Source organism: Schistocerca piceifrons, chromosome 1 (genome assembly GCF_021461385.2).
Source record: "Schistocerca piceifrons isolate TAMUIC-IGC-003096 chromosome 1, iqSchPice1.1, whole genome shotgun sequence".
Lineage (NCBI taxonomy): Eukaryota > Metazoa > Arthropoda > Insecta > Orthoptera > Acrididae > Schistocerca > Schistocerca piceifrons.
Genome location: NC_060138.1, coordinates 343970930 through 343990213, shown reverse-complemented (window position 1 = coordinate 343990213; position 19284 = coordinate 343970930). Strand labels below are relative to the sequence as shown.

The 19284-nt window shown below is 43.3% G+C and overlaps 1 protein-coding gene across 2 annotated transcripts in view; it reads right to left on the bottom strand.

Annotated features, from left to right (window-relative positions):
* The window catches only part of LOC124793219 (leucine-rich repeat extensin-like protein 5), a 76145-nt gene that overhangs the window by 25848 nt on the left and 31013 nt on the right, over window positions 1-19284 (bottom strand). For both annotated transcript variants that reach the window (XM_047258003.1, XM_047258004.1), the window contains exon 3: window positions 8879-9224. In XM_047258003.1, coding sequence (XP_047113959.1) covers window positions 8879-9224 — 346 coding nt within the window. The remainder of the gene's footprint in view (window positions 1-8878; window positions 9225-19284) is intronic.

Here is a 19284-nt window from a genome sequence, read left to right as displayed (position 1 = left end):
AGCGGCGTACGTCGGCCCCACATAATGCCACCCCAAAACAGCAGGGAACCTCCACCTTGCTGCACCCCCTGAACAGTGTGTCTAAGGCGTTCAGCCTGACCGGGTTGCCTCCAAACACTTCTCCGACGATTGTCTGGTTGAAGGCGTATGTGACACTCATCGGTGAATAGAACGTGATGCCAATCCTGAGCGGTCCATTCGGCATGTTGCTGGACCAATTTGTACCGCGCCGCATGGTGTCGTGTTTGCAAAGATGGACCTCGCCATGGAAGTCTGGAGTGAATTTGCGCATCATGCAGCCTATTGTGCACAGTTTGAGTCGTAACACGACGTTCTGTGGCTGCACTAAAAGCATCAACATGGTGACGTTGCTGTCATGGTTCCTCCGAGACATAATCCGTAGGTAGCGGTCATCCACTGAAGTAGTAGCCCTTGGGCAGTCTGAGCTAGGCATGTCATCGACATTTCCTGTCTTTCTGTATCTACTCCATGTCCGAACAACATCGCTTTGGATCACTCCGAGACGACCGGACACCTCTCTTTTTGAGGGCCCTTCCTGGCACAGAGTAACAACTCGGAGGCGATCGAACCGCTATATCGACCGTTTAGGCATGGTTGAACTACAGACAACACGAGCCGTGTATTTTTTTCCTGGGCCAATGAGTGGAACTGATCGGCTGTCGGACCCCCTCCGTCTAATAGGCGCTGCTCATGCATGGCTGTTTACATCTTTGGGTGGGTTTAGTGACACCTCTGAGCAGTCAAAGGGACTGTCTCTGTGGTACAACATCCACAGTCAACGTCTATATACAGGAGTTCTGAGAACCGGGGAGATGCCAAACTTTTTTGATGTATGTATTAATGATTTTCATTAGTTTTTGAGGTAAGAGAAGTACTAGTAATGGCAAAGTTCTTTAATATACAGTCTATGACAGTTTAATTCCCCCAGAAAATATACTATAATTCATTAATTAATGCAACATACTACTTTATTTATTTTTAAATCAACCACGGTAGTAATAATACGATAGTACGACCTGCTAAAGTAGTTGAACTAAAGTGCTTCATTAAGTCTAGGTAGTGGGTGTTCCAGTTAAAATTATGATCTCTCTGTAAATCCATAAAACCTGGCACTTTGTTCTTCTTGTATTTCATGGTCTGAAAAATTGTTTTATTTCGTCTGGCGATCTCTGAGAAGCACTGAACTGTATGTGCTCAGTCTTCAGCGATAATTCATTTGGACTGAATCGGCCATCGACGTTTTCGAATATTTCATTAGCTATCTTCCCAGTAAAAAGTCTGGTGTTGTTTTCTATTTAGGTTCTTGTATAATCTGCAACGAAGTCGAAACTGTCGTCTTCTGAAACTGCAATTGAAGAAGGAAATATTTATCTTTACGTATTAGTAAGCTGCTGACTTTTGACATTCAACTGTGTTCGTACTATGTGACAATTTTCTCTATAAAAGAGGAAAGACTCGCCTCAAGAAAAACGAGATTGATGCTGCAGCATTTTTGCACTAACAAACAGTGTTGAATTAGTGTTAGTCGCCTTGGAAGTGTATCCCACTTGAGCCCACACACGCTACTATTTGCTCCTTCCATTGATCCAAACACTCTCGCATAACGTTTACCGTGTGGGTGTGCAGATAATCGACGCTTGGTACAGGGAATAGCAGTTGACCCCGAACATCAACCACTGTAGCGTATTGCGCATACGCTATGTGATCAAAAGTATGCGGACACCTGGCTGAAAATGACTTACAAGTTTGTAGCGCTCTCTGTCGGTAATGCTGGAATTCAATATGGTGTTGGTCCACCCTTAGCCTTAGCTTCCACTTTCGCAGGCATACATTCAACCAGGTGTTGCAAGTTTTCTTGGGGAATGGCAACCCATTCTTCACAGGGTTCTGCACTGACGAGAGGTATCGATGTCGGTCGGTGATGTCTGGCACGAAGTCGGCGTTCCAAAACACCCCAATGGTGTTCTATAGGATTCAGGTCAGGTGTCTGTGCAGACCAGTCCATTACAGGGATGTTATTTTCGTGTAACCACTCCACCACATGCCGTGCGTTATGAACAGGTGTTCGATCGTGTTGAAAACTGCAATCACCATCCCAGAATTGCTCTTCAACAGTGGGAAGCAAGAAAGTGCTTAAGGGGCTCCGGAAAGGCTCAAAATCATGAAAAGTTCAATTTTTACTTTTTTGCGTTTTCTGAATCTGCAGACTATTACCTTTTAATAGATATACAATTTATTCAATTCCGAAGACTATAACTATTTTTAAATTTTTTTTTGAAATGTGTTCTACATGGGCGTGACCCACTATGGCGCTGTTAAACTGCTGTCAAATGGTGTTATTATTAACGTCCGTGTTCATCAGGTACATTTTAGTGATGTGAGATAAAGTATGTGTTGTGGCTAACCTGTGATGGTTCAATATATATCGCTGGTGTGATTGTCGATTGTTTCATGTTTATTTACTCTGTCGTTATCTCGAAAATATTCGTAATTAATTCTGTTTCTTGAGTCTCTGTTTTGTTGAAGTATAATAATGAGTAAAAGTAAAGTTATTAGAAATCCTCTGAAGACTTTTAAGAAAAGGAGAAATGTTGGAAAGCCGAAGGTATGTGTTATTACTGTAAACAATAAAGACGACAACCAAGTGAGTGAACCTAACCTCTCAAGTACACCTGCCCATAGCAGTCAAAGTGGGAAAGAAAATACTTCACAGAAGAAGCTTGGTTCAATGAGTGAAAACTATGAATGTTTTATGGGCGAATCGGATGTGAATGAAATATTTGATATGTCGGCTCTCAAAGGAATTTTTTCAAACTGTGTAAGATGTATTCATTGTAGTGAAGTTGGTCTGGAACTCTCCATAATAAAGCACGTAGGACTTGCTAGTGAAATAAAACTGAAATGTGATAAGTGTTCATACATGACCACCTTTTGGAACAGTGTTGCAGTAACTGCAACTGAAGAAAATGGTAGCAAAATCTACGAACACAACAACGAGCGATGCTTGCTTTAGACAAGGAACGCCTTCGGGCTGCAGACAGGGCTGTAAAGAGTCTAGAAATACAAGCAAGAGCAAATAGAAGGAGGAACAAGAGAAAGCTGGAGGAGGAGTTTGCAGAGGATGAAGATAATCCATCCTATGGACCTGGAATGCACTAAAAAGTTAATCCAATCTTTGTCGCTCGATTCCCAAAACTTTTATTTTCTCATACTAATTACATGTTTTCTAAGGATCTTCCAAACATATTTGTTTCAAACTTTCAGTAAATGTTACACAGTACCTTCTGCACAATTTAACACAGCCTTTTTCCAAAAAACTGTATATTTTTGAATATATAAATAAAAAATTGCAAAAAAATGTTGTGAATTTTCATTACAATTGAAAAAAAAATCATCTTTAATAACTGAACTAAAATTTTGTAAAATCCCTGTGTTAAGTTGTAGCCCATATTCCAATAAATAATCTGTAAAAGTTCAACTTCCTACCTCAAATACTTTGTGAGGAAAAATGTAATTTATAAGCGTTATTTTAACTTTGCAAGTATAGGGCGTTCCGGAGCCCCTTAAAGCATCAATGAAGGCCTCTGCTGTGATAGTGCCACGCAAAACAACAAGGGGTGAAAGCCATCTCCATGAAAAACGCGACCACGCCATAACACCACCGCCTTCGAATTTTACTGTTGGCACTACACACGCTGGCAGATGACGTTCACCGCGCATTCGCCATACCAATCCCCTGCCATCGGATCACCACACTGTTTACCGTGTTTCGTCACTCCACACAACGTTTTTCCACAGTTCAATCGTCCAATGTTTACGCTCGTTAGACCAAATGCGGCGTGGTTTGGTATTTACGGGCGAGATGTCTGGTTTATGAGCAGCCACTCGACCATGAAATCCAAGATTTCTCACCTCCCTCCTAACTGTCATAGTACTTGCAGTGGATCCTGATGCAATTTGGAATTAATGTGTGATGGCCTGGATAGATGTCTGCCTATTCCACATTACGACCCTCTTGAACTGTCGGCGGTCCCTGTCGGTCAACAGACGAGGTCGGCCTGTACGCTTTTGTGCCCCTTCACGTTTCTGCTTCACTATCGCATCGGAAACAGTGGACCTAGTTTAGCAGTGTGGAAATCTCGCATATAGACATATGACACAAGTGACATTCAATCAAGTAACCACGTTCGAAACCAGTAAGTTCCACGGACTGCCCCATTCTGCTGTCTCACGATGTCTAATAACTACTGAGGTCGCTGATATGGAGTACCTGCACCTAATATGAAAAACGTATGTTTTTGGGGTTGTCCGGATGCTTTTGATCACATAGTGTAAATAAGCAGAATGACCCATTATTACATCATCGGAAGCCTAGTTCATTTAATATCTAGGAGCGATTTAAAGTGAAATGACTAAATAAAACTGATGTGAAACGTATTACCAGTTTAGATTTATGTCACTGAGGCATTGAATTACAGGATAAAAACTAAAACTTAGGGGTTACTTTGCGAACAGTGGAGTGATGCACGTTGGAAATTACTTGAAGAACTAGGGACAGGCAGCAACAGACCCGAGTAGAAGAGGTAACTATGACGGCAATGAAAATGAAGCGGAGATCAGCTGCAAATGTAGTCACATGAATAGATATCAGACAAATCAAGCAAGTTCCTTGCAGGGCTCCAAATGATAATAAAAATATATGAAGATTGTATGGAAGGTGGATAGAAGGCATTTGAAAGCATACTGAAGTAACGGGGATATGTATGGATGACTACTGTAACGTACGAAAAATTCGCAAATCTTTATTCAGCAATGGATGTTGGTAGCGATGATACGTGGAACAGAACCAGGTACTTGTAGCAATTACATACTCTGTTTTTAAAGTGGTCGAAGTCGAAAACAGCCGTGACACAGATAATGATGTATTCTGGTGATCGTTTGAGTTCGTCCTACATTTAGTCCTTTTTTTTTTTTTTTTTGCTTTTCTTGTTTGCGTTATGGACGGGGTAACTAAAATTGTCATCACACTGAATGTTGTTTAGATCACCGAGGTGCTTTCCTAGCTGTGGACATACTGGAGGTGGCACAGACTTGCCTTCCTATGACCTTTGAACTAACTCATCCAACCAGTTGTAGGGGAATGTGGATTTAGACCCCGGTGCAGTTTGGTATTTTTCACTTTAACAATAATTGTCAGTGATGAAACAAGAGATAAGTGAGAGGCAAATATCGCGGGATGGACGAGAACCGAACCCCACACCTTTAAATGCGTAGTGTGGCGCTTACCCATCGAGCGGTAATGAGTTCTTAGTGAGCGACACTGTAGGACATGATTATCCCTCCAATTAGCACTATATTTTTACGAAGACATACCCACTGTATTCATGATATACGGCAGCCTGAAAGAAAATAATGTTTTCTTTAAACATAGGGAAATGTCCGGTCTTTTCGGGTTGTGTGGTGGCAGGTATTGTCTGTGTATCCTGCATATATACAGGGAGATCAGAAACAGTCTGAAAAGCTTGTAAGGGTCTTGTTGCGTAGAGTGTGCTAAGAAATAACTGTTGTGAAAAAAAGGGGTACGTTGAGCCATTTCCGATATAATTGGCACTGAAGCGAGCCAATCAGGTTGCTGCGCACGCAGATTCAAGCGGCCTGCCAGAGACAATGTCGACACACGTGTTCTTCGTTAAATTTATTACTTGCGAAAAAGGCACATTTTAACTGGTAGTGAGTATTTCAAAAGTGGTGCAGCTACCAGATTGGCTAACTTCAATGCAAATTAAATCGGAAACGGCAGAACGTACCGAATTTTTTTAACAATTGCAACTCATCACAACCTATCCTGCAACACCACGACAATTTTGTAAGACTGTTTCTGACCATCCCATATATTGCAATGGATGTTCTTCAAGGCATACAGAAAATTTTTACGAAGAATATCGAGCCAATAAACTCAACGAAAGTCACACTTAATGAAAATGTATTATTATTTCTAATGCATCACAAGGGATAGCTAAAAATGTACGAAAATTCGCAAAGATCTTCCCTGCCATTATCAAGTAACAAATTGCCGTGAAATTGTAGCCACTGTCCTTACAAAATCCTGAGCTGACGGCCGTGACTATATCACCGCTCCAATGGCGTTCAAAGTAATCGTTCCTTCCTGAAGTTAAATAAATTTATGACACCATACGTTCCATATGCATAAGCTTATTGTTTACGAATGTTTGTCAAAAGAAAAGGACTTATTTAGATTACGGAATGAAAACCTTGCATTAAACATGTGAGATAAATGTTTTATAATGTAGCATTTGTATTATATGATGTTTATGCTAAGCAAGATTCGTACAAAGTAGAAACATACTAAAAATGTTTTCATTACAGTATGAAGGACTTGCAGATCAAAATATTGTTAAGAGCTTCATAGTGTAAGACACGTATTAGCTCATAATTACAGCCATACTAATGAAACGTAACTAACTATGCAAGTTGTGTAAAAGATGCTTAACGAAAATTTGTGTATCAGTTCATTGAGGAATGTCAAGCTACAGTTCGAGAAGACAGAAAGCTGCAGCTCTTATTACAGTCCCTCTCAAGAAGCAATTTGAAGAGTAAAAACTTCGTGTTTTGGGTCGACACTATAATTCTATCTGAGACGGTAAAAGACTTCGAAGATCAGTCGAGCGAAATGAATAGAGTTTTGAAAAGAGGTTATCAAATGGACATCCACAAAAGTGGAACAAAAGCAGTGGTATGCAGTTGCATGAAATCAAGTAAGCTGAAGGAACCTTATAGATTAGGAAATGACGTCCTAAAAGCAGTGGACGAGTTTTGCTATTTGGGCAGCAAAATATCTGCTTTGTCCGAAGTATTGACCTGCAAAACAGCAAAAAAATCATTTTCTTAAAAGAGAAATTTGTTGACATCTACTATAAATGTAAGTGTTAGAAAAACTTTTACGAAGGTATTTGTCTGAGGTACAGGCATGTACGGAAGTAAATCCAAATACACACATCAAAAAAAGTTTTGCATACCCCGGTTCCCGGGAACCATGAGGATAGACGTTGCATGTGGATATTGTTTCACAGACTCAGTGCCTTTGACTGTTCAGAGATGTCACTAAACCCACCCATACCGTAATGAAAACATTTTTAATATCAGCAGCGCCTATTAGACAGAGGGGGTCCGATAGCCGATCAGTTCCAGTCATTTCACCAGGAAGGAGGTACACGGCTCACTTTGGCTGTAGTTCAACCATGCGTAGACAGTCAATACCGCGTTTCGATCGCGTCCGCATTGTTACTTTGTGCCAGGAAGGGCTCTCAACAGGGGAGGTGTCCAGGAGTCTCGGCGTGAACCAAAGCGATGTTGTTCAGACATGGAGGAGATACAGAGAGACAGGAACTGTCGATGACATGCCTCACTCAGGCCGCTCAAGGGCTACTACTGCAGTGGATGACCGCTACATGCGGATATGCCTCGGAGGAACCCTGATAGCAACGCCACCACGTTGAATAATGCTTTTCGTGCAGCCACAGGACGTCGTGTTACGACTCAAACTGTGCGCAATAGGCTGCTTGATGCGCAAATTCACTCCCGACGTCCATGGCGAGGTCCATCTTTCAAACCACGACACCATGCAGCGGAGTACAGATGGGCCCAGCAATATGCCGAATGGACCGCTCAGAATTGGCATCACGTTCACTTCAACCAGACAATCGTCGGAGACGTGTGTGGAGGCAAACTGGTCAGGCTGAACGCCTCAGACACACTGTCCAGCGATTGCAGCAAGTTTGAGGTTCCCTGCTGCTTTGGGATGGTATTATGTGGGACCGACGTACGCCGCTGGTGGTCGTGGAAGTTGCCGTAACAGCTGTACCATAAGTGAATGCCATCCTCCGATCGATAGTGCAATCATATTGACACCATATTGGCCAAGCATTCGTCTTCATACACGACGATTCGCGCCCCCTCGTCCACATCTTGTGAATAACTTCCGTCAGGATAACGACATCGCTGGAGTATTGTGGCCAGCATGTTCCCCAAACACGAGCCCTATCGAACATGCCTGGGATCGATTGCAAAGGGCTGTTTATGGACGACGTGACCCACCAATCTCTCTGAGGATCTACGCCGAATCGCCGTTGAGGAGTAGGACAATCTGGACCAATAGTGCCTTGATGAACTTGTTGATAGTATGTCACAACGAATACAGGCATGCATCAATGCAAGAGTATGTGCTACTGGGTATTAGAGGTACCGGTGTGTAGAGCAACCTGGACCACCACCTCTGAAGGTCTCGCTGTATGATGGTGTAACATGCAGTGTGTTGTTTTCATGAGCAATAAAAAGGGCGGAAATGATGTTTATGTTGATTCCTATTCCAATTCTCTGTACAGGTACCAGAACTCCCAGAACCGAGGCGATGCAAAACATTTTTTGATGTGTGTAAGAAAGGAATGTAAGCTTTCGAAATGTGCTACAGAAGAATGATGAAGATTAGATTTATAGTTTGTGTGAGTATCGGAGAGGTACTGAATCGAATAGGGAAGGAAACGAATTTGTGGCACAAAGACAGGCAGAACGGCCGGGTTGATACGAAAGATCCTGATGTATCAAGGTCTAGATTATTTGGTAGCTGAGTGAAGTGTATGAGATAGTAGCTGTAGAGGAACGCCATGACTTAACTACATTACACAAGTGGATGTAAGCTGCAGTAGCTATGCCAAGATGAAGAGGCTTGCACAGGATAGACTGGCATGGAGAAATGCTCGAACCAGTCTTTGGACCGAAGACAACAACAACAACAATAACAATGACACCCTTGCAGATACTTACGCAAAGAATGGCTCACCTAGATTGAGTCCGTAGACGACGGGGACGTCCGGCGGCACCGTACTGGAGGCAGCTGGAGGTTTGCCAATGACTATCGGGACGTCCGGGTGCTTAGCCGGCGGGGACTTTTCCTCCTTGCCGGTGCTGATGTTGATACTGATGGGGATAACGACGGGCACCGTCTTCTGGGAGTCGTCCGTCTTGACGTGTTTGACTCCGCTGCTGCCGATGAGCACAGGGACGTCGTCGTAGTGCACCTTGTGGCCGCTGCCGCCGCTGGAGACGCTGTTGGCCACCGGCACGTACACGGGCACGTCGTGCACTGGGACGGTACTCGATGGCGCGTAGCTGCCGTGGTGCTTCCACTGCACATACAACAAACCAGTTAGTTCTGTGTAGCAGCACAGTGCTACCTGAACTATCCTCTTTCTTATAAGAAACTATACTGGCGTGGCCCGCTTCTGCAGCACGCTGCATACTTTCTGCCATTCCCGCATACATCTGATGACATGTAAAGGCTTATGTAGGCTTATAATGATGGCGACGTATTGTAGGAACGTCTAGTACCAATTTAGTTCTTCATTGTGCCGATTCATTAGAATTCCTGTTTAAATTTCTAAAACTTAAGTCAGTTCCCTTTTTGATACGAAAAAACTGGTAGGTTACTGTGCACTTGTACACGCTAATGTTTACATATAGACGAGGAATTTGGGCGCTAAGGACAGTCATTATCTTCATTTGTTAAATGAAAGTGAAATTTTTCACCAAGGCTACTTGTAGACCTACTTACACATTAAAGTTAAAACACGGTCGTGAAAAATCACCTAAAATAACGTAACCTTCAGCTGTTACAGGGAACAGAATATAACATCGTACTTCTACAAAAATACATGGCATTATCGACACCAATCGAGGACACCGTAATGTGAACCTCAGACAACAGCATTCATTCTATTGACAGACTTACAGAGGTTTCATCAGAGTTTTTTGATGCAATAAAACCTTTGTCTCTGGTGGCTCGTTGTACAGTAATAATATTTTATTTTGTTACCATATTCACGTTCATGTTGTTGTTGTTGTTGTTGTTGTGGTCTTCAGTCCCGTGACTGGTTTGACGCAGCTCTCCATGCTACTCTATCCTGTGCAAGCTTCTTCATCTCCCTGTACTTACTGCAACCTACATCCTTCTGAATCTGCTTAGTGTATTCATCTCTTGGTCTCCCTCTACGATTTTTACCCTCCACGCTGCCCTCCAGTGCTAAATTTGTGATCCCTTGATGCCTCAGAACATGTCCTACCAACCAGTCCCTTCTTCTTGTCAAGTTGTGCCACAAACTCCTCTTCTCCCCAATTCTGTTCAATATCTCCTCGTTAGTTATGTGATCTACCCATCTAATCTTCAGCATTCTTCTGTAGCACCACATTTCGAAAGCTTCTATTCTCTTCTTGTCCAAACTATTTATCATCCATGTTTCACTTCCATACATGGCTACACTCCATACAAATACTTTCAGAAACGGCATCCTGGCACTTAAATCTATACTCGATGTTAACAAATTTCTCTTCTTCAGAAACGCTTTCCTTGCCATTGCCAGTCTACATTTTATATCCTCTCTACTTCGACCATCATCAGTTATTTTGCTCCCCAAATAGCAAAACTCTTTTACTACTTTAAGTGTCTCATTTCTTAATCTAATTCCCTCAGCATCACCCGACTTAATTCGACTACATTCCATTATCCTCGTTTTGCTTTTGCTTTCATATCCTCCTTTCAAGACACTGTCCAGTCCGTTCAACTGGTCTTCCAAGTCCTTTGCTGTCTCTGACAGAATTACAATGTCATCGGCGAACCTCAAAGTTTTTATTTCTTCTCCATAGATTTTAATACCTACTCCGAATTTTTCTGTTGTTTCCTTTACTGCTTGCTCAATATACAGATTGAATAACATCGGGGAGAGGCTACAACCCTGTCTTACTCCCTTCCCAACCACTGTTCCCCTTTCATGCCCCTCGGGTCTTATAACCGCCATCTGATTTCTGTACAAATTGTAAATAGCCTTTCGCTCCCTGTATTTTACCCCTGCCACCTCCCTACACTGCCTGAATAATTTCTTTTATTTCACGTTCTTAATTGTACGGAAATGCTTGCCCAATACAGCAAAGGCATGTCGCACGGAATGCGTAAGGTCTTTCAAACGGAAACATTGTCAGCACCCCACATTATACATTCTTAGCAACGCGGAGAAAAGCTCTGTCGTCTCTTCGTTCAGATCAAGCCATAGCTCCTGTTACGCCGTCGCCAAGGTAGCCCCTGCGGGCTGGCAACACATCTAACAGCACACAGGACCGAGGTTGCCTATGCCCAAGCCATGGTAAACATAGGCTGCTTTAGAAGCAGACATTTCGCGTACAACTTCCTGCAGAGGGAGTTCGAGAAGGCTTGCAGGAAGTATTACTACACCAACATCTGATTGGCTGGCCAATATTTTTTAAAGGCTAGAACAAATACACGAAGACAGTTCACGCCGAATACCGACCTCCAGGACGTCTACACGGAAGACTACGTCTTCGCCATTGGAATAGGACTCGGAATTAAGTGTATGTGTGTTACCTCGGACTCTTTTGAGAAACTTAGAAGCTACCTTTTGTTGCCTCTAGTAGGAAATTCTTACAGGTTGTGATTCTGGCTTTTCGTTGTTATTCAGTCTATTCCATGTAGACTCACGTAAATAAAAGTCGTGTTGTAAAAACTTTCAAAGTGTCAGTTATAACAGCTCCCTTACACAAAATGACCATTGTTAATCTTTATCAATATCTGAAAGTTTATCTGTCGTGTCCACTCACACTCTTTAACGCTTTTTGGTTAATTTACCAGAATGTATACCGCGGAAACTATTTCTTTTATGATGATGTTATTACCTCACAAGGGAATGGTCCAAGCCAACATTCTGAAACCTTCCCTGTTTTTTTAAGCAGGGGGTATACAGCGAAAGAAACACAATGTCAGAATGTTAGACGCTAAAGCACACTGAAAGTATTTTTATTAAATGTTGAAATTTGAAATTTCCAAATTATTAGCTTGCCAGGCGGCTGGAGAAATGTACACTCCTGCAGTAGCTAACCGTGCGCAACAAATCGAGCACAATCCTTAGTTAACGCCACATCGTTAAACATAACTTGGCACAATAGGATCGTAATTTGTTAAACGAATCTCAACTTCCGTTGATAGTTTCTCTGACACAATAAATCGTTGACAGTTATTATTCACTCGACTCATTTAACACCCATTACTATTAACAGTTGGCTTTACGGCATCACTACGTGTTAACAACAGAGATAAAACTAAATTAATGTTCTTTGCAATTTTCTTTTGCATGCTTGCTAATAGCTTCAAAAATGGTTCAAATGGCTCTGAGCACTATGGGACTTAACATCTGAGGTCATCAGTCCCCTAGAACTTAGAACTATTTAAACCTAACTAACCTAAGGACATCACACACATCCATGCCCGACGCAGGATTTTAACCTGCGACCGTAGCGGTCGCGCGGTTCTAGACTGTAGCGCCTAGAACCGCTCGGCCACCCCGGCCGGCGCTTGCTAATAGCATCTGTCTTTGTGCAATTACATAGTTTCACATTAATGTTTATCCAAATAATGTTTTCGACCTCAGTAAGATGAATTATGAAGAACCTGGTATGCAATCGAAATCGCTTACTACTTAATTTTCTGGATATTCATTCGAATATTTTTTTTTTTATCAGATGTGCCTGGTGTAAGGAAAATGTTTGTTTTCGTGATTCAACAGACACTTCGTATTTTTGTAACGACTACAGGGAATAAACAAGAAACTGTTTCATTGAAAGTAAAATATACATTATTAAAATTATCATAAGAACTGTGCCACAGCAATTGCTATAAAATAATGTCAACAAATTGAAGTCGCGATTGATCGAAGACGTCTGTGATGTAACATACACCGCATTGATTTTTTTTTCCTCTCCTAGTTAGTTGTGTAATACATCTGCAACAGTATAACTGTCGATATGAGCTACAGGTTATTCAAATAACTGACGATTTGTGACATTTTTGATATTGACATAAAAGTTTTCTGGTTGTGGTACCGTATCATAATGTATAAAAGTACTACTACTGGAGAAAATCCAACGTTTCGGCCACGGTCGCGGCGGCCTTCTTCTGAGTAGACCCAGAAGAAGGCCGCTGCTAACCGTGACCGAAACGTTGGTTTTTCTCCAGCAGCAGTAGTTTTATACATTATGACACGGTACCACAACCAGAAAACTTTTATGTCTACTGACTCTGGCAGCGGAAGGCTACGCAATTATATTTTTGATATGGTTTACGTGATTAAAATTCGCGTAAGTGCACTTTGGATTTCACGCTTCATCGCGTTACATTCTGTTGTCACAGCTGTGTCTGCTTATTAGCGAATTCGCGCACTGGGCAGAAACGGCTGTACAAACCTCTGTTATAAGAGGTTCTTCGTGCGGCAAAATGAGTAACTTCAATATTTTTAATAATGCTTGAAGTGAGCCTTAGCAGCTGAAATTTGGACAGTGCTTTTCTTTCGACGTATTCTTCCTGAGTGAAAAATTTTAGAGTAGGTTTCGACATGTTGGATTGGACCATTCTCCTTTCAGTTAAAGTACAAATTTAGAGGGATGGCTGAGTAGTACTGCCCAAATGACAACAAAGAAAAAAGTAACTTCATTGGACTCTGCAAGTATAAGGTTCAGTGTCTACGTGGTAACAGAATGTTTCCTTATGGATGATTCACTTCCTGTGCACGAAGAATGTTTACGAGTTGTTTGAGGGTGGCCTTTGAGAGAAAGAACATCATTTTGAAATAGGGGTTCTTACCCTGTACACACCTTAATCGCACCTACACCAATGCAGTGTATGTGCCGAAGTACGTTCCAGAACTGAAGCTAGGAGAAGTTTTATTAACACAGACCGTGACGGCGATTATGTAAATAATTGACATTTAAGCCGGCCGGAGTGGCCGAGCGGTTCTAGGCGCTTAAGTCGGGAACTAAGCGACCGCTACGGTCGCAGGTTCGAATCCTGCCTCGGGCATGGATGTGTGTGATGTCCTTAGGTTAGTTAGGTTTAAGCAGTTCTAGATTCTAGGGGACTGATGACCACAGAAGTTAAGTCCCATAGTACCCAGAACCATTTGAACCAATAGACATTTACCTTCTACCACTTTGGCTAATTGCAGTACTATAATTGGTTTTTCTCTATAACATAAGTGCAGTGAGCACTAAAAGGAATGATCGCTTACGTGGAAGACCTGCGGGCTGTACCATTACGTCTGCATGTTTGTGATCTGGCCCGCGTTCGCCACGAGCTTGCCACCTCCAGCAAATGAATAGAACTGCGTAACTTTCCTCCTGCCGATAGTGGTCCTCCTGCCTCTTTTTCTCGTGTCTGTGGCCAATAATTCTTCTTTCAAATTCGTGGTTGAAGCCGTGGAAGACTTCTTCGACTTGACGATTTCCTACTCTATCTAATCAAGAGAATCTGGACGGCTAATAGTGGAAATTAATATGGGATGTGTCCACCCTCCACCTTTATGACGGCTTCAGTTCTGCTGGGGGATCTTTCAATCATGTGTCTGAATCTCTGTGGAAGAATGGCAGCTCTTTCTTCCTCAAGAGCCGAAACCAGAGAAGGTAGAGATGTTGGACGCTGCGGTCTGGAGAGAAATCGACGTTCTAACTCATTCGAAATCGGGACCTTGAGCGGTCCAGACGATTTCTGGAAAGTTGTTGTCCACAAACAATTGCCTCATATTTGCTGCCTTACCACAAGGTTCATGGTCATGCTGATACAGTCATCGTCTCTCAACTGTTTCTCTACTTTACGCAGTACACGGTCTGTAAAATGTGTTCATCTTGTTTCGCAGTTAGCGTTTTTTTAAGAGAATTAAGGAGACCACACCCTAACCACGGAAAACAGGTTCCGTACAGTAAAGCCAGCTCGTCTGTACTTCACTCTTGGCACTACACGTGATGGAAGTTAACATTCTCCACGCATTCGCCAGATCCAAACACCTCCATCGAGTTGCCACTGGGTACAGCACGCTTCATCCCGACGAATCACTCGTTTCCATCATCGACTGTCCAATGACGTCGTTGTTTACTCCACCTCAAAGTTCGCTTATCATTGACAACAGAAGAACGTGGCTCATGAAGAGTGCTCGACCATTGTACGCCATACTTTGTAGCTCCCATCGCACAGTAATGCTAGTGTCACTCGGGGATGCACGAGTGATTCCTTCCGTGATTTCATCCGATTTTTTTAGAACCAATCTCCGCAATTCTTGGCGGTCCCTGTCGCTTGATACATGAATTCTGTCTGTTCTTGTCTTAGCCCGAGTCGTTCTTTTTTATTACAATAGAAAAGTAATAACAGGTACAATAAAATGTTTATGAATGCAAAGAAGACGCCAAGCTATGAGTATATGTAAACGTAATCAGCAATGTAACACACGAATCAGCTTAATTTTTCAAAGAATGAATTAACTCGTGGCACTTCCGTTGCCTATATCTGCGATCACGTTCATAACTCAAATTAATAATCAGATTAACTAATTTAACAAAATTGAAACTTGAATTGCAGGTGCATCCATGTATTACCACAAAAAAATAAAAACATTGGGCAGTTGAGGGAGTTTGAATGAGAACAGTGGCCTATTTAAGTTTACAAAGACAAGTTTTTATTCATCCTTATATAGCTACAACGAGCTGATAAATCTTAAAAAAAAGACAAAAACAAATCAGAAAAGAGATGGTTTTTGATTGGCAAAGCAGTCATTGGGGTGGAAACTATACAAATCCTTCCCTGAATAAATCCCTTTTATAACACAATCTGACTTTCCAGAATGAGATTTTCACTCTGCAGCGGAGTGAACACTGATATGAAACTTCCTAGTAGATTAAAAGTGTGTTCCGGAGCGAGACTCGAACTCAGGACCTTTGCCTTACGCGAGCAAGTGCTCTACCAGTTGAGTTCCCCAGGCACGACTCGCGCCCCGTCCTCACAACTTTACTTCTGCCAGTACCTCGTCTCCTACCTTCCAGACTTTACAGAAGCTCTCCAGTTTTAATCTGCCAGGAAGTTTCATATCAGCGCATACTCCGCTGCAGAGTGGAAATCTCATTCTGGAAACATCCCCGAGGCTGTGGCTAAGCCATGTCTCCACAATATCCTTTCTTTCAGGAGTGCTAGTTCTGCGAGGTTCGCAGGAGAACTTCTGTAAAGTCTGTAAGGTAGGAGACGAGGTACTGGCAGAAGTAAAGCTGTGAGGACGGGGCATGAGTCGTACTTGGGTAGCTCAGTTAGTAGAGCACTTGCCCGTGAAATGTAAAGGTTCCGATTTCGAGTCTCGGTCCGGCACACAGTTTTAATCTGCCAGGAATTTTCACAATCTGACTTTGTTTACATAAATCCACTATGATTCCCCATTCTATTCAAATAGAATCAACTACGACCAAGTGCACCACAAACTACGATTCATAGGAGAACGGCGAGCTGTGAATATCATTTAACAACCATACCCTAGTGCAGTCATACTTTACGCAGCAGAAAGCGGCTCACTGTGGGCGAGGAGCGGAGCGCTGCAGCAGATGTAATGTTCTGACGCGTACACGAAAATTTGCAAACTACGTGGACTGGGATTCTGATTATTAGAACGCGGGAAACTTTCCTATCACAGCCCTGAAATGGCGTCACATTTCAGTATAAGGTGCACCCGTTCGCTGGTCTAGCCAAACCATTTTGACTCCGAGGCACGACGGTGCGTGCTCGAATTGTCAAACGTCAGACAGCCGACTCGGGACGAATAAGTTGACTCTCATGACACGCGATATGTCCGAGATGATATGCAGTCCCACTGTCGGTACAGTTGGAAGTTACTACTGGCTGTTAGCCCACCACAAGTTGCTGACCCCAAGTCTTATCTACTAGGAAAGACCTGAAGCTCTCCATCAGAGAAGCACCACAAGACGACGGGGCAAAGAATCGCAATGACTTTCCACCAAGCCTCCGAACGGGAGCCGAATTAGAAAAAAAGACCCTCAAAATTGTAAAAACCAATCGAACTATCCTCTACTTATAGAATCTCTCCTCTTGACTGTTCTGTTGGCCTGGTAGCCAATCCACACACAGCACTGGGGATCCAGCGCTGGGGGAGCAAGCCTATGTTTTGTACGGGGGTGAGTCAAATGAACCTTAAATATTTTTTAAATATTATTTATTGTGCAGCAGTCGTACAAAGCTGTATCACCATTATCTCCCCCACGCTCAATGCAAGTCCTCCAGCGCTTACAAAGTGCATAAATTCCTTTAGAAAAAAATTCTTTTGGTAGTCCGCGCAACCACTCATGCACTGCGTGGCTTACCTCTTCATCAGAACGGAACTTCTTTCCTCCCATTGTGTCTTTCAGTGGTTCAAACATATGGAAATCACTTGGGGCAAGGTCTGGTGCGTATGGTGGATGAGGAAGACACTCAAACTGCAGGTCTGCGATTGTTGCAACTGTTGTACGGGCAGTGTGGGACCTTACATTGTCATGTTGCAAAAGGACACCTGCTGACAGCAATCCACGTCGCTTTGATTTGATTGCAGGCAGAAAATGATTTTTTAGGGGATCTGTGTATGATGCACTGGTGACAGTGGTCCCTCTAGGCATGTAATGCTCCAAAATGACGCCTTTTTCGTCCCAAAAGAGAGTCAGCATAACCTTCCCTGCTGATGGTTCTGCTCGAAACTACTTTTGTTTTGGTGATGAGGAATGACGCCATTCCTTGCTCGCTCTCTTCGTTTCCGGTTGGTGGAAGTGAACCCAGGTTTCGTCCCCAGTAACGATTCTTGCAAGGAAGCCACCACCTTCTCGTTCACAGCGCCGAAGAAGTTCTTCACAAGCATCAACACGTCGTTCTCTCATTTCAGGAGTTAGCTGCCGTGGCACCCATCTTGCAGACACTTTGTGAAACAGGAGCACATCATGCACAGTGTGGTGTGCTGACCCATGACTAATCTGTAAACATGCTGCAGTGTCATTGAGTGTCACTCAGCGGTTTTTCTTCACTATGGCTTTAACCGCTGCAATGTTCTGTGGAGTCACAACTCGTTGTGCCTCACCTGGACGAGGAGCATCTTCCACTGAAGTCACACCATTTGTGAACTTCCTACTCCATTCGTAGACTTGCTGCTGTGACAAACATGCATCACCGTACTGAACTTTCATTCGTCGATGAATTTCAATAGGTTTCACACCTTCACTACGCAAAAACCGAATAACAGAACGCTGTTCTTCCCTGGTGTAAGTCGCAAGTGGGGCGGCCATCTTAATACTGATGCTGCGACGGTATGTGTGCTTCCGCACTTGCTGCCACCTACAGGCCATTCTGCACGCTGTTTGTAGCACGCTTACCAACTTACAGGATAACGGCCCGAAATTTCGATTTGTTATTACAAATTTAAGGTTTTCATTTGACTCACCCTCGTATATCGTGAGACGAGCCAATATCAGCGAAAAAAGATTTTAGACCAGGGAGCTGTCGTTCTTACGTTAAGTATGGCCATGTTTCGGCAAAAACCACACAGTCTCTCATTTATGGAGAGATCTAATCTTTTCAGGCCTATCATTTCCAATTTCTGAAAGAAGGCTGTTCAGCTTCCCAGAGGGCCGTGCTCTTGAAATATATGTTTTTTTCCGTTCGCTAAATGAACCTGGCGACTCCTGGCGTCAGGGGACCCACACTCTTGCCTCCAATAAACACTTGCACGTAACCGTCCCACCGTTTGCACAGAAGCTCAGAGTACAACAGTCTGCCTTAAATGGCTTTCTTCACCGACTTTCCGCCATGTGGCCACCTAAGCAACGGTCTGTCGCCTGGCCAGGTAAAATGTCTTGCGAACCGGCGCCTTCCTCCTCCGACGCTGTGTGGGAAGAAATGGTTCAAATGGCTCTGAGTAATATGGGACTTAACTTCCAAGGTCATCAGTCCCCTAGAACTTACATCTACTTAAACCTAACTAACCTAAGGACATCACACACATCCATGCCCGAGGCAGGATTCGTACCTGCGACCGTAGCGGTCGCGCGGTTCCAGACTGTAGCGCCTAGAACCGCTCGGCCACCCCGGCCGGCTGTGTGGGAAGGGGGGGGGGGGGAGGGAGTGCCAAGGCCCGAAGTCCCTCTGCAGGTACAATCCACAAAGCTCTGTTTCGCAGAATCATTCGCACAGCCAGGTTGTTGCACGTATCATTTAAGTTCCGCAATCCACCTTTCTCCCTGTTCTCTGTCGCCTCCGCTAGGGCCCCTCCGGTACAAGTTCCCTACAGGCTACACATGCAGTTATATGAACATTCTGTCCACAATTCCCTCATGTAAAAA